General features: G+C 39.3%; 1 protein-coding gene across 1 annotated transcript in view; it reads left to right on the top strand.

The window, feature by feature from the left end:
* Nucleotides 1-16,729, top strand: part of si:dkey-97m3.1 (fatty acyl-CoA reductase 1) — a 295,625-nt gene that overhangs the window by 208,732 nt on the left and 70,164 nt on the right. Inside the window, exon 5 of the mRNA XM_039761871.1 lies at nucleotides 2,855-3,032. Within this exon, the coding sequence (XP_039617805.1) occupies nucleotides 2,855-3,032 (178 nt within the window). The remainder of the gene's footprint in view (nucleotides 1-2,854; nucleotides 3,033-16,729) is intronic.

The following is a 16,729-nucleotide window of genomic DNA, read 5'->3' as shown; positions in this document are numbered from 1 at the left end:
GTGCATCATCAGCATAAGAATGAAACTGTACAGCATACCATCTAATAATGGCACTGAGAGGAAGCATATAAATGATAAAAAGCAGAGGGCCAAGAACTGATCCCTGAGGGACACCCTGGAACAAGTAAGATGGATCAGACCTAAACCTAACGACAGCAACAAATTGCTGAGATTCCTTAAGATACGATTTAAGCCATTCAAGAGCTTTCCCAGGAATATTTAACTCATTTTCAAGTCTACACAAAAGAATGTCATGATGGACCATATCAAAAGCAGCAGTGAGGTCTAAAAAGGTCATTAGTGTTAAAAGGCCATGATTGTGTGCTGCAATTAGGAGATCATTAGTTACCCTGACAAGAGCTGCCTCTGTACCTTGACTGGTCCTAAAACCAGACTGAAATCCCTCAAACAGGTCATTAGAGGCAAGATGGTCTTATAAATGGCCCACAACAGCACGTTCTAGGATTTTACTAAGTAAAGGAAGGTTTGAAATAGGTCTAAAGTTTTTTAAATCCTCCGGGTCAAGTCCGGGTTTTTCGAGGACAGGTGCATCAACAGCCGTCTTTAGGGTGGAAAGGACCAAGCCAGTATAAAGAGATGTGTTGATGATATAAACACATTCTTTCAAGTTCCTTGCAGGATTTTTGAAAGTTCTTCTTTTGACTTTGGCTACATTTCTTTTGTTCTTTTCACTATCTAAGTGATTCTGCATAGTTTCAGTTATGCTGAGGTAAGGACTCTGAGGTGACCAATCAACTGGTAATGTTCCATCTTCAGAGTTCTGCTTCATGTAGTTCTTAATTGTGTTTGCAGCGTTTTTTTGAGGCTGTTATTATGCGGAAAGATGAGGTTTGTACCAGTAGACATTTTCTTGAAGGCACACCATGATAAATCAACATCCATTCATATTTCGCAGCAGTCATCATTCCATTATTTTTGAGAAGATCCTATCACCTTTTGCTGAAATGCACACTGCACTTCAGAGCTGCTACTGTACTACAAGCATCAATGTTCTTCTCTCTTACCATTCTTGTGACATTCTGCTGTCTTTGTGAGTCAAAAAGCGCAAATTAGGACTGATCACTCTGTAAGATCTTCTGCCGCTTGTTGTCACTCCATGTTTTTAGCTGCAGCCTGTCCTATAAGACCATTTCTTTTAAGATTTCTCTGCATAGCTGAAGTGTGTATTTTGGTGTCAGAAACTAAGCAGGCACTTCACTGGATTTCCTTCTTAAAGTGACCCTCAGACGCAGACAGCATTTGCTGTGTGTTCACATTTCTTAGTTCCTTAAATGTATTTTATTACAGCTTGGACACCATGTCTTTAAAAGTCCAGTTTGTTGTGCTAGTGCTTGTCTGCCTATAGCCTTGTTGGCACACAACCTATGATTTTATTCTTTTCAAAGTGTTTTTAACTTATTTCCTGGTTTCTCCTTGAGGCACTCCAGCATTCCTGGTTACCATCCAATAATCAGACTGATTTATTAAAAGACACCAATAGCACACAGCAGTTAATTTCAGCTAATCACAACCTTCTTGAATCGGGTGTGCTGAAGGTTGAATTCAATAAACACATGGAATGGCTGGGGTGCCTCAAGGTGAGGTTTGGAAACCAAATCTGCGTTGTTTTTTTATTTTTTTATGACTTTTCAGTAAACACAAGTGATATGATGTTTATTTGTGTTTATTCTAATTTATAGTGTTTTCATGAGCAAATAAACATGCTAAGCATAAAACAGAACAGACAGGCATGATTGACTAGCTCAATGAGAAAGTCGAGTGTTGTGGAGAGTTAAAACGGAGGGAGAAGCCATAATCAGGAAGAGTGTCAATCAGTGAAACTATTTTAGGCGGCACCCTTCACTATGGACACTATCACAAGGTGCTTCATAATGCACACAACAACTGATTGCAGAGTAGCACACGATAGCTCAGTGGATTAAAACATAATTAAGCCAATTTGGCTGCCGCTAATAACAGCATCGAGGACTAAGCAGAATAAATTAGTTCAAGGCGGTTGTGTGCTGACCATTGGGATTTCTTCATACAAGTCCTGAGGGACACATTAATTAAACTGACAGATACTTTAGAGAATTTAACAAAGGGAAGTCAAATGTAGCCAAGGCTAAACCACCATAAAACAAGTGCTAGATTGTGAAGTTAAGGGTCTTATACAAAATTTGAAGTTAAAAACATAACTGGAGTTAATCTCGTGGTTTCCGAACAAGCCAAGTCATAACTAAGAGGAGTGCTTAAGTTTTTCTCCATATTTCAGAAGTTGTCTCTTGTGTCTAGCAAATGCTGCAACATCATTGCAATCCACACTTTAAAATGTTAGTGCCTATTAAAGTATTCATAAATGGCAGCATCCATTAAAAACATGACATTCCTGAAATACTTGTATGAGTAAAAGTAGAAAATAAATAATCAAACAAAAACTGAACATAGTTTGCACAGTCCTGATAAGTTTGTTCATTCCTTCATTAATTTTCTGCACCAGTTTATTCCGCTACATGGCCATCGTTGGCAGCATCAGATTCTAGACAAGCACAAACTCACCTCTACTGTTTCCAGTCATCCTAACCTGCATGTCTTTAAAAACTTTAAAAAACGTGGTTTGAAATCTAAGGCTAAGAGGCTGCAGCACCACAGCTGGTTTAATGCTGCAGAAAAAAAAACCAAAAGCAATCTTATTAATAGGCTGAAGTTTGATGTTGCACACCAGTTCACTAAAATAAATGTTATTTAGTATCTTTCCTAGGACCCACTGTGACAGATGCTAGTGCTACATATCTAAAGACAAGTGATAGAATCCTCTTAACACTAAATGAAATATTTATTTCATTGTTTTCAGGTGGATGGATGAAGGCATCATCCGGGATATCACCCCTCGTCTGATCGGAGACCGGCCTAACACATATACTTACACCAAAGCCCTGGCAGAATATGTGGTGCAACAGGAAAATGGAAAACTGAACATTGCCATCATCAGGCCATCAATAGTAGGAGCAAGCTGGCAGGAGCCATTCCCCGTAAGTGATGAATAAATGCAAAGAGTGACATAGATTTCAAAAATTTTGCTTTTTTTATGTGAAATGGCTACTGAAAGATTACGAATGGGGGAAAAAAAAAATCTAAAAGCATCATGGGAGGTGGCTGTACAAATAAAATGCACTGATGTTCAATTTTTTATAGTTAATTTAAACAGCTAACAGGTAATTAGACTTCTGCTTGCTCACCTTAAAATAAAACTGCACACCCAAATGAAGTAGAAAAGATGGCTGCTTGAAATCAGAACTCACTTGGTAATTCTTGCCAGTTGCGATATTATGCCCAAATTTCAGCCATACACATGAAAACTGGCACCCATGCTGAGGAGAAGCTCATTAGTGCTAATAGCCAAGATTGTCTGTATGTGCCAGCGAGGTCGGAGTGGATACTGTGTTTTCATCATAACTGTGCCTTTAGTTGGAGAAAAATCATTCCTCCCAACTGAAATTCTGTCTTAATTCAGCTTTCTGTGTCTTCATCTGTGAATGCTCTGTAAATGGTACTTTCTCATGTGATGTCTTTGAGCAAGATTGTGACTCATTAGTGCCTAATTCTGCATATTCCTACAGTACACTTTCTAATACTGTATAATGATACAGGCACCAGCTAAATTCTAACATTCTCTGTCATATATTTGCTTTACTTTCTTGATCTATCCCTGTATCTCAGAACACTAGCTTGACCCAGAGATATGAGCACTGAGGTAATATTAGTAAAATGGCAAACGCGAAAGTGGCAACCGGCTCTGAGGATCTAGGAAAGACTTCTGATGGCAAAAAATGGATGAAAAAACAATGGGAATCATTGTGCTGAGTGGAGTACAGAAAAAAAAAAGCTTGCAGATAAGATTTTAAGAAAACTTTCCTTTACATGGCTAATCAAGTAGATTCATGCACTTTTGCAATTTTCAGTGTTTTATTGTACAGTAGAAATATGTTCAACTTAGTAACAGAAATGAAAGCTTTAGACTCTGTAAATTTACCTTTTTAGGAGGGTTACATTAGGAAGGGCATCCAGTGTAAAATTTTGCCAAGTCAATATGCGGACAACATAGATGATCCACTGTGGCAACCCCTAACGGGAGCAGCTGAAAGAAAAAGAAGATTGTGTGGCTCTTTTGAGTTCCAGATAAAATAGTTTATTGTTGAGTATAAAGTCTTATAGAAGAATTTATTAATATATTTAGGGGTGCTCTAAAAAAAGATTCAGGAGCTTTAGGAAGTAAGAGAGAAAGGACCACCTGTTAAGACCTTTGTTTTGCCATGGAATAATCCCATAAACCATCCCATTTCACACATTTTGTATTGTGGTAACTGCATTTGATCAGCTGCAAACCTACAACATCTGGCTCAGAAGCTGCTCCTTACATTAGCCAAGTTTCCATCCAGTTTTTTGTGACGTTTTGTTATCAACAAACAGAATATACATAAAAAAAATGTGCGAAATTTGCTGTCTTCAGCCTGTTTCCATCCAAATGGCTTTTTATCGATAAAATGGTGTGCGTGATGACGTCTTCCCCTCCAAAACGAACTGTCATATAAGTTTTGTTGTATCACGAAAAAAAATCTGCCCGTGAGCCGTTTCCATACATAATTTTGTGTATGTCACAAATTATCTACCTTTTTTTTCCACGTTACACCCCTCCACTAAACAAAGAATTGGAGAGATTATTCAGACAGTTTTTTGAAATTTGCCAGCTTACTGTTATTTCAGTTTCACAAATAATTGGAATTGTACATAATATCCGAAGACGACAGCAGAATGAAGCAGTTGCTTGTCTGATAGCCCTAGAGCTCGAAGAAAGTACCCCAGTGCGACGAAACCCACGGGTATGGAAGAGACGACGGAATAAGACCTTCTGGGAGGAGGTGGTGGGGAGACGCTTCACTGAAAATCTCTGGCTGCAACATTTTAGAATGACACGGCCGACATTTGAGATGTTGTGTGGATTCATCAGTCCTGATGTTGCGCCCATCACAGGTTGCCACCGACCACCGGTTCCAACCCAAAAGCGGATTGCCATCGCCCTTTACAAGCTGGCAACCTGCGCCGAGTATAGAGTAGTTGGAGAAACTTTCGGGGTTAGTAAAACTACCGTCCATCGATGTGTATATGCTGTGTGCACCGCTATTAAAGAAAAATTAATGCGCGTTATATCAGACTTCCGACTGTAGCGGAGGCCAATGAAATTGCATACCGCAATTCCTTGGTGCATCTTGTGCCACAGATTTACGTGGGCTGGATGGCACGCATGTGCCTATTCTTCCCCCGACGGAAGGCTACCGCGATTACATTAATTGCAAAGGGTGGCCATCTATTGTTCTCCAGGCCCTTGTTGATGACAGGTGCATGAATCGAGACATTTACGTTGGCACTCCTGGAAGTGCCCATGATGCAGCTGTGTTTGCAGCATCGGATCTGTACAGGTGAGCCTACCTTTCAACACCCCTTCTCTGTGCGATAACAACTGAATTAGTACTGTAACCTGCGTCCCTTAAGGTTTTTAATTAAAACTGAAATTTGAATTAATACAAAATAACGACGTTTAATCAAAAAAAACTAAAGTTAATATTAATGAGAGAATTTCTCATATATGCTAAAACATCTGCCATTTAATAATAAGAAAAAAATGTTTAGATAATGAAACACACGGTTTATTAAATATTTTGACTGGCACAGTAAATTACCTTTGCGGTTTTTGTATTATTTAGACATCCTGAGAGACACCCCCAGGCTACAGTTGATGTGGAGAGAGTTCAGGTACCCCTTTTAGTAGCAGGAGACCCAGCCTATGCGCTACTGCATTGGCTCATCACGAGAAATAACGAGTCTCTTCATCAGACCATGCGAACTGCTCCACTATTCTCGTTTTGATTGCACGTGATGAAAATGTATCATGTGACACATTTATTTGCGTTAAAAACCTTTTTTTCTGACAAAAAGTGTTTCCAATGTAGTTTTTGCGACATCTGAAGTATCGATATGGAATTTATGCGCTAAAGTTAAACGGAAAAATATTATGTCGACATGTACAGCATTTTATCAATAATTAGCATTTCCATCAGCTAAAATCTGAAGCGCTAAATATTTTTTCGCAAAAACTCCTTGGATGGAAACCTGGTTACTGTGAGCTAATAGGAGAAGTTCCGTGTCCAAATGGGCAACTACTGCATCTAAGCACTGCAAGTGGAACACTTCCTGGTGATGTCAGCTCAGCTCTCTCTCTCTCCCCCCTTCACATTGCAGATCCTGCTGACTACGCCAAAATGTAATATTTTCATTATGCTACTAAAATTATGTTCATTTAGACATTTCTGTTTTATTGTAGGGCAGCACGGTGACGCAGTGGGTAGCGCTGCTGCCTTGCAGTTAGGAGACCCGGGTTCGCTTCCTGGGTCCTGCCTGCGTGGAGTGTGCATGTTCTCCCACAGTCCAAAGACATGCAGGTTAGGTGGACTGGCAATTCTAAATTGTCCCTAGTGTGTGCTTGGTGTGTGTGTATATGTGTGTATGCGTGTCCTGCAGTGGGCTGGCACCCTGTCCGTGGTTTGTTTCCTGCATTGCGCCCTGTGTTGGCTGGGATTGGCTCCAGCAGACCCCGGTGACCCTGTAGTTAGGCTATAGCAGGTTAGATAATGGATGGATGGATGTTTTATTGTAATAAAAATTGCCAGGTGTTTAAACTATTCAGATTCAGAAATTATGTAGCTTTGCCTATTATCTTACTGTTCTTATATTGTTATTCAGATGTGTTCAAGTTGGTTTTACCTCTTTACTCAGTAAATACATTTTAATTTTGAAGTTTGAATGTTATTGTCAGGATTACAACATCTAATTTCATGTAGACAACAAAATGTATATTTGAGTTCTTGTACCTAATTCCACCACTGAAATTTATATCCTCTCTTCTTATCATTTAAAAATTCTCTCCTACCAGAACCAAAACAATTATTTTTCAATATGGTCCAAATAATTATGCTAAGTTACATTTATAACGCACTGGTGAGGGCCCATTTGGAGTATTGTGTACAGTTTTCATCTGCACACTACAAAAAGGACATAGCAGCACTGGAAAAAGTCCAGAGAAAAGCGACTAGGCCGATTCCAGGGCTACGGATACTGGTGAGCTTCATTGGACTGAATGGCCTGTTCTCATTTACTGTAGATTGTTCTAATGCTCTAATGGTGTCTCCCTGATTAGATAGGCAAACAAAGTCCTTGTGCTTTCTGTGTTACTGACATGCACATAGTGCAATTTTTCAATAGAATGGGGAGAAAATAATTTAATTTGGTAATTGTTGTTTAAAAATAAAAACACACACTTGAAATTCTTTAATATCAACAAATACATGGAGTTATCGAGAGTCAGAATTTTCTAAACTAAGACCTTTAATCTGAGGAAACGTATTTTGCACGACAGTAAAGTGAGTGGAACTTAACAATAAGCAAAACCTTAGCAGTGTGAGAACCTCCATCATATCCTCTTGAAGTTTGCTGCTTTCAAATGAAAATAAAAAAAAAGGTTCTTGTAAATACCAAATTGAATTTCAGTATACTGTACTTGTATTGCTGGACTGGATATCAATTATATGCCTGAAGAGAACTGAGACCCTTCAGTTCCTTCATTTTCTATTCAAATCAGCCTTTGAATTGTAGAAGTTCATTTAAATAACATTTGTTTATAGCTCAGAACTCTGCTCTGAGACTAGCATTCATAGATTCTCTGCCATACAGTCATTTTCTCAATCTGCCTAGTAAAATACAAGGTTATGGAGGACCACAGCTTATCGTGATAGCTTCATGAAGAAAGTAAGAGCCAACATTTGAAAGTTCATTCTGTTGTAACACACTCTTACTATTACCAAACTAGTGTCAAATTTCCAGCTAATGTAAAATGCATGTCTATGGGATGTAGATTATCTGGAGAAGACCCCACACAAACATTTAAACTCCATATACAGATGTACAATGAATCAGCAGTAGTAACCACTCTGCCACCATGCTGCTCAACCATGAATACTTTTGAAAGCTGCTGTCTGGCTGTGGAAATGCAAATTCAGTATAATGTGTATTTAAGTTTAAATTTAGAGTTTCGATTTTATGTGCTTTGTGGATTTCTCTTTTATAAATACAATCTTAAAAAATAAAAACACATTAACAATTTCATATTGTTAGCAAGTTGAAGGAAAGAGGTTCCATCTTTTGTAGTAGATTCTGTGTTGTTCTCTTCTTCCTTCTGATAAAACTGAAAACCAAAGTTTTGATTGCCTGGAAAACTTTCTTCAAACAGTGAAGAGGAACCTCAAATGATTTCATTGCCTTGTTAAACCCAATGACACACAATATATTCAAGGATCCCAGAACTTCAGGACAGCCATTTCTGCATTGTTGGTTGTCTTAGGATAATGGTATCCTATTGAAAATGCAGCTTCATCCTGCACGTCATATTACCATGATGAACAGTGGCCTCCATGACTCCAGTAAAACAGAAATAAATTAAGAAAACAAATGAATGCTGTAAAGATGCCTTCTAGTCTGCTTCATAGCAGGAAGGATTGACCGGTTCATTATTTAATAATGCATAGCAGCTTCCCCTAATGGGTTAATAACTGACAGGCTAATGGATTATTGATTTTACATTGTCTTAATAACTTAATTTACGTTCATTACATCTTTATTGTTTGAGTTTTATATTTGAGTGACACACATTCAGCTACTTATGAGCAGGTGTAGATTCTTAAGGATTTCTTTAACAGATCAGCATCCATTACTCACTGGTTTGCCGTCAGAGTGAAGAAATAAAAAGACTAAACTAAAAAAAAAAATCGGGCTGATCAGGGAAATAAAAACACCATACAAAATCATTATTTACTGTGGGATAAAAACAAAATCAATGCTAAGAATTATGAAAAAGGACTGAAGTGCTTAGCTGAAAGTTTTATACTGTGCCAGTTTTTGGGAGTCAATCAGCCAGGAGATGGAGCTTCAAAGTAGCTCAGGTCAGGCATTAGCTGGTGGATGGAGTTGACATCAAGGAAATGGAGCCACAGTTTTACCAGGGAGAGAGCAAAAGACAATTCTGGTCAAGGACAAGCAGCAGGGTGTCAGTCTGGTAAAAATCAATTGTGGATGAGACCAGAGGTTCTTTGGATGGAATTATTAGGTAGATGGAGAAGGGTGAGTGGTAAAAAGGAGTTCCAGACAAGAGGCAAGTGAATGGGGCTGTTCAGGGGCATGGGAGTCGGACAGTGGAAGGAGAAACCTGAAAAAGAAGTCCTGGAAGATGTATAGCATATACAACATAAGGAGATACTGTATAGCATGGACTTTGTGGTGGTGGTAGCAGTTAGTTAGTGAACTGAAGAGAAGAAAGTTAGAAAGCACATCATTTTTGGACAATTTTGCAACACAGACATGAGTGGGGTCTGATTTTAGACACTTCACCAGTCTGTACGCCTGACGTGTCCCCGTTATTGTTTGTTAGTTTTTATTTTCGTCCAGTGATAGAAAAGTAGATGGGGAAAATTTAAAATGATAAAATCACTCTTCAAGCAGCTATCTCAGAAAGTAGTTGAATTTCCAGTCTGTTATGGTCTCTCCCTCTCACTTGCTCTCTGGGGAGGAGACTTTGCAGACGCCAGTGCTTTCAATTAGACTCTGATGGCCAGTAAATGAATCAGCATTTCCAGGGTTTGTTGATAGATGCTGTTTCTTATGTAGATTCCTGCTTGTAAGCAGTTTTGTAGCTGTATTGATCATTACATTCCACCCAAGCATAACACAGCCACAGTGTTACCGAAAAAAGAAGACAGCACTGATCAGAACTTTGTAACATAAACGTCTATGTCTGTCTGCGCTCCTGTCCACTACTCACCTTTACCTTGGTGCTCAAGCTTCCTTATATTCCAATGCCAGACGAGTGCGAAATTCGGTAGAACTTCATCTTACAGAGGCCTATGAAGTGTAGCTTGTGGCTAATGTCATTTCAGCATAGTGACGATCCATTAATCATAGACTTCCTGAAGCTTTCTCTGTACTGAGTCAGATTTGTACTGAATCTTTTAGTGTGTTTCCTGGTACCACCAGTACTTGATTCGGACAAGTGATAAACGATAGAAATCTGTGGATGACTCTACCATGCCGGTTTTATAAAGATGTATGCTACTGCCTTTGTATGTATGTACACAGCCTTTATGATGAATATTAAGGGTTTTTAAGCTGTCGTCAGTAATCCATTACTGCCTACAATATATGCAGATGGCTGTGGCTGGTCATTACAAATATCCTTTACATTTATAGATATCTGTGGCTTTCTCCAATGTGCCCTATCTTCTCACTGTTAAGCTTTAACATGGTGACTGTCTCATGCAGGCTTATGTTATATTTAATTAGTCTTTGTTTTTATAAAGCACACTTTATATCACAGTCCTCCAAACAAGACTACTGTTCAAAGTGCAAAAAAATAAAATATGAAATTTCTGAAAACAAGATAGCTTACTATGAAACATACTTTGAAGAGCCATATGCAAATTATAATGAACAGATGGAACGTGGGAGTCAAATGACAGGATGACAATGCATTATGAGCAACACAGCTACATGAGCATTTGATGAGACTGTGGAATCGTAAAAAAAAACAAAAAAACGCCAGTGTTAGTAGGCCTTGGATGTCTAGTAGTTGACAGGAGGCACACAATGAGCCCAGGTGATCTTGGGTGTTGCAGTTATACGCTTTGGAAGGTCTGCAGCAGAGCTGCCAGTGGAAATCGAGAAAATTGCACAGAGTCGTCCTCTATTAGTTATGCTCGGTCCATGTCAGGAAACTACAGTAGAATTGTAGACTTGTTTTTATTGCGCCTGAGATGGAAATAAAGAGTTTAGCCTTTAAATAATGTTTTAGATTGGACCAGAAGACAAATGAGCAAAGGAGTAGTCAAAAAATAAAGTACTAAAAGTTGTTAACAGGATCAAAAACATTGTGCAGCAAAGCTAAACACAATTACCAAAAGTCAGAGCCAAAAAAATGTTAGCTAAGGATCACAAACTAAAAGCAGCAGACTCAGTAGTAGTTGATTTGTTTTGAAAGTTTATAGAAAAGCTTTCACACCAACTAGACGTGTGGCTTTGTTTTTCCTGATATTATTTATTAATGTATTTGTTGCTGATGTCACTGTATCGTCATTTTGGTTTTCCTTTTTGTTCACTGATGATCCCATATTGTAACTTGTATCTTGTATAGCATTCTTCAAGGTCAAGTTCAAGCACTTTATTGTCATTGTGTAACACAACGAAATTACTTTTTGTGACCGCCCCAAGGTGCATTTCACAAAAAGTCAAATAATTCCAAATATGTTGTATACAGTGTTAAGTGATTAATTATTATTGCTCAAAGTACAGCAGCATAAATTGTTATTGCACCTGTTAATGAATATACATTACATATTCTATATTGTAATACTTTAGTATATTGCACATTACCAATATAGCTTATTGCACATGTTCAATTTTTAGAAATGATCTCAGACTGAGGAGGTTCAGAGTTCAGAAAGTTTATGGTAGATGGGAAAGAGCTATTTTTTAGTCTGTTTGTGCGTACACGGATTGACCTAAAGCATCTTCCTGATGGGAGGAGCTCAAACAATGAATTTCCAGGATGAGTTTTGTCCTTGAGAATGTTTTTGGCCCTTCTCACACAGCGAGTCTTATACAAGAGCTCAAGTGATGGCAGTTCAGTCCCAGTAATGGCCTCTGCTGTTTTTACAACCCGCTGCAGGGCTTCTTTAGCAGCCTTGGTGCAGCTGTTGTACCAGGCCATCATGCAGTTAGTTAAGATGTTCTCTATAGTGCATCTATAGAAATTAACCAGCAGCTTCTGAGGGGGTCAGCTCTCTTTAGCTTCCTGAGAAAATCGAGGTGTCGTTGTGCTTTGCCTATTATAACCAAGTTGTTGTCAGCCCAGGACAGGTCCTCTGAGATGGTGACTCCTAGAAACTTAAAGCTGGAAACTCTCTCAACAGCAGCTGCATTGATTATTATGAGACTGTGATTGGTCTTTTTAGTGGTCCTAAAATCCAGAACAACTTCTTTGGTCTTTTTGGTATTTAAGACCAGATTGTTGGTGTTGCACCATGCTGTCAGATTCTGAACCTCTTCCCTATATGCAGCTTCATTGTTCTCTATTACAAGCCCAATGACAGTCGTATCATCCGCAAATTTAACAATAATGTTTGATTGGTGGATGGGTTGACAGTCATGGGTGAAGTCATGGGTGTGACGATGCAGGTTTGCTACATGCTCCCATCTGCTGTCCGGGAGCCCTTGAACCCATCACCATCAGTAATGTCACTGATGAGCTTAGCAGTGAGGCAACAACAAAGCAAGGGGATGGTGAAAAAGTGTCAAGTGCTGTTATTAAAACAGTAATCAAAACAAAGCCAAAGTGTCCAATTAAAGTGCAGTGCTTCTAAAGTCATTAAATAAATAATCCATTAAAACAGACGTGAAGTGGAGGTTAAAACCAATAAATAGAAAAAGTCTTAATAACAACGAGGTTAAAATAATGCAGGAAAACAGTCTCCTTTAAAAAACAAAACACAATACAAAGCCCAGTGTCTTCTTTTACTTGCGGCTCCTCTGCTTCTGCCGTGTGGGCTTCTCAACAGGGGAGTTGCCCTACTTGCAGCTGACCTTCACTCTGCCTACTTCAGCTGTTTAGTTCGCCTCTCCGATCCCTGGCTCCGGTAGGCTCCTCCTGACAGCGACTTGGGATCCACAGCGACCAGGGCACCCACGCTGGGGAATACACTCCCCAAGTCCCGACTCCCGCTGCCTTCCGCGGCTTACGCAAAGAGTCATCCACCTTCCAGTCAATCCCGCTCCATGATCACTCAGCAGGAGTGACCATTACTACTGTTCCCCGGGTGTCGGCCCAACACTCAGGCTCACTGTCCAGCTGCAACGCGAACCTGTACTCGCTCACGAGCCTGCACTGGTTCTCTCTCTCTCTCTCTCTATCCACTGCTTCCTGCTTTCTCCTTTCTCCTGCAACCTTCGTTCTTTCTTTCCTTTTCTTCTTTCTCTCCCCTGTTCTTTCTTTTTTCTCTCTCTCTATCCGAATTGCTCTTCTATTTATCAAGAGGACATGGCAGCTGTGGCAAATCAGCGGCCCAGGAACAATCACGGATGTGGACAGTTTCTCAACTGTGCACTTAGGTGAGAAACGCCCACACCACGAATCGCCCCGAGAACCGCTTCAGCCACACTACCATGCCCCCTCACTAAGCCGCGAGCACTGTGATTATTTATTTAAAAGTGGCCCTTTTGTCGTGCGCTGTGAACCCGCATAGAGAAGGGGACTTAGTAAACATCCTTGCAGCACACCAGTGCTCAGGGTAAGGGTGGAGGATGTGTGTTTGCCCGTCCTGACACACTGGGGGTGGTTGGTGAGAAAATCCAGTTGCATATGGACGGAGCAAGTCCTAGTGCATAGAGTTTTTGGATCAGCTGGTTAGGTATGATGGTATTAAATGCAGAGCTGTAGTCAATGAAGAGCATCCTAACATAGGTGTTGGGCTTTTCCAGGTGCGATAGAGCAGGATGTAGAGCCACACAGATGGCATCCTCAGTTGATCTTTTTGACCGCTCGATAGGCAAACTGGTGTTGGTCTAGATCAGCTGGGATGAAGGCTTGGTGATTACCAGTCGTTCAAAGCACTTTGCAATGACAGGGGTGAGAGCAACTGGTCGATAGTCATTAAGACAGGTTATCCTCGGTTTTTTGGGAACGGGTACAATGGTTACGGATTTCAGGCACAAGGGGACTACACCTGAGGAGAGAGAGAGTGCAAGCTTAGAGCACTGTGAACAATTCTCAGTCAGCATACAAGTATAGATTATACTAATTTCTGAGTACAGAACTAGTATACACAAAAATATAGATTTCTTAAAAAAACACAGAGAACAAGACAGAAACCGATTAAACATAAATGGAAAGAAAAACTATTACTATTAATTAATTAAGAAACTGTTGACAACGATGGAGATTGAAAACATACAAGAGAAAGCCAAAGACAAAATCAGAGTCCTGGAGATCTTTGCCTACCCGCTCCTGGGTTTTCAATAGTGGAGTCTGTGTTGGGCGTCCGGGACAATCTTTCCATCCGATGATTCCAATCCTCTTTTATCTGGGAAGACTTTTCTAACAACTGTAGAGCAGCCTGGCAACAGATCAGTGGCTCCAAATGCAACATCAAGATATCAAGAAGAGAAAAAGACAAGAGGGTTAGTAACGGTTTATAAATAGTGCATTACTTATATTTCCGTACAAATGACTAGCAAACAGAAATGCAGTATGCACAGATTATCAGCAGCTCTAGTCAGGGTATGCTAGACTAAAATAGCGAGTCTTCAGCTTGGATTTAAAAGCTGTGGATAAGAAGTGCATCTCTTATATTAGTTGACAGATCATTCCACAGTTTTGTGGCCCTTTAACTTGGAGCGCACCCTCCCACTGGTATTTTGTTAATACTTGCAATCTTAAGTAGGCTTCTTGAGATCTTAGTTGTCCGCTAAGGGTTGTAAGTAATGATAAGCTCAGATAAGTAAGGAGGGAATTGGCCAGTTAAGTCTTTATATGGTAAAAGGAGGATTCTGAAATCAGCCCTAAGCTTAACTGGGATCCAATGTAAGGACTTAAGAACTGGAGTTATGTGTTGTATTTTCTTCTTCTTGTAATAATTGTTGCAGCAGCATTTTGAATTAACTGAAAGCTGCTTAAAGAACAATTAGAACAGCCAGTGAACGCATTGCAGTAGTCAGCCCTACTAGCAAAAAATGAACAAATTGATTTCTCAGTATCTTGCATATTTAGAAAACGTCTTAATCAACATTTTTACAATAGAAATAAAAAGTTTTGTAATCTGTGTTTTAAATGACATGCTAATGTCAAAAATAACAATTAAATTACGTACTTATTCAGTAAAATTAATGGTGATTCCAAACCAGTTAATGAATGGCAGAATGTTATTGTTGAGAGCATCATTGCTTCCAATAACTAACATTTCTGGAGACAAATAGTTTTCATACATCAACTCCTTTAACACACTGACGCAATTAACTAATCGTATGACAACAAAGGTCTTCAAGTAAAAGAGAGGAAAGGTAATGTCTTAAAGTTATAAAAATGGATGTAGGTAGGAGGCACAATTAATCTGGTATGGCCTTGTTATGGTCGCAGCCATGTTGCTTATTGCTACTGGTCGTGAGATATAAGGATGAAACACTGTGATGTCATTTTCTTTTTTCTATATAAGATTCCAGCACCCAGCTCATAACGTCCTAAATCTCCAAAAGCTCCTAATAAATGCAAATTGGAGTTTGTAGAATAGTTATGGGCAACAAATCTAAGTTAGTATAAGGACTTTTGGCCAGGTATTTTTGTTTTCTCTCCTGGCATTAGATTCTGGATTTCTCCTTTAGCTTGGTTTGTGTTTCCTTCCTAAACCTTTGTGACAAATTTTACCTTGAACATTTTATTAATCCATCTCCTGGTTTTCTAGTGTAGTCATTTGGCCTATGAGCTGTTGTTGATCTTTACAAGTACAGTATTTAGTTTTAGTGGAAATAGCCGGGGATCCCACATAATGATATTATCCTGATGCTTGAGTTACAATACAATAATACTGAGATATATCTGTGTTTTAAAATATTAAGTATTTGTTTCATTATACAAAGGGAGACTCAAAAATAATAATGGATTTTTAAAATCTTATATTTCTCAGAACATTTCCAAAATGTAATCACCCTCAAAATACTCTCTAACTTTTTCCATTGTACAAAACTGTGCTGAAACCTTCTCTACATCCTGAAAACGCTTTCCTTTAAGGTCTCTCTTCATTCATGGAAATAAGAAAAAATCGCAGGGTGCAATGTTCGGCGAGTGGTGGGGGGCTGTTGTCATCTCGTTTTTCATGAGAAACTGCCGCACACTCAATGCTGTGTGGGTGGGAGTGTTGTCATGACGCGGATGCCACTCGCCTGATCACGACAATTTGGGTCATTTTCTCCACACTGCATCATGCAATCGCTTGAGCACTTCAAGGACACCACTTGGCCAAATGATGCAGGGAGCAGTCTAGTACACCTACATTGTGGCAAATGTTGGAACTAACATCCCCTCCAGCCTCTAGAAAAAAATTATCTTTATTTGTTGGTCCCCCCTAGGATGTTGCAGAATTATCATACAATTCTGCAATATATTGTAGTTTACTGTTTTTTTTTTTTTAATTGCCTGAAGTTAAAACCATATTTGTGTAGGCAAGTATGTGCACTTAATAAGAAAACCCTTGACTCATTTCATCTTGCTTCTGTCTTCATTTAATTTTGAAAATGGCGTTCAAGTATTCTATCAGTCTTCATGGTAAGACATTTTATAATGGTGATGCAGAAATGTCTTCAGGTAAGGAGTGATTCAAAAGAGTAGCCAAAATCAACTAGATTAGGTTACCAAAATCAAATCATGTATCAAAATCCATTGTTTAAATTCCTTCCTATAACTATACCCAATAAAATCCTATTAGCTGGTGGTGGATTTTAGGAGGCCCAGGCCCCTCATGGACCCTGTGATCATCAGAGGTGACTGTGTGCAGAGGGTGCAGACCTATAAATACCTGGGAGTGCA

Source organism: Polypterus senegalus, chromosome 8 (genome assembly GCF_016835505.1).
Source record: "Polypterus senegalus isolate Bchr_013 chromosome 8, ASM1683550v1, whole genome shotgun sequence".
NCBI lineage: Eukaryota > Metazoa > Chordata > Cladistia > Polypteriformes > Polypteridae > Polypterus > Polypterus senegalus.
Note: the sequence above shows the minus strand (reverse complement) of the source record. Positions and strands in the feature narration are given on the sequence as shown.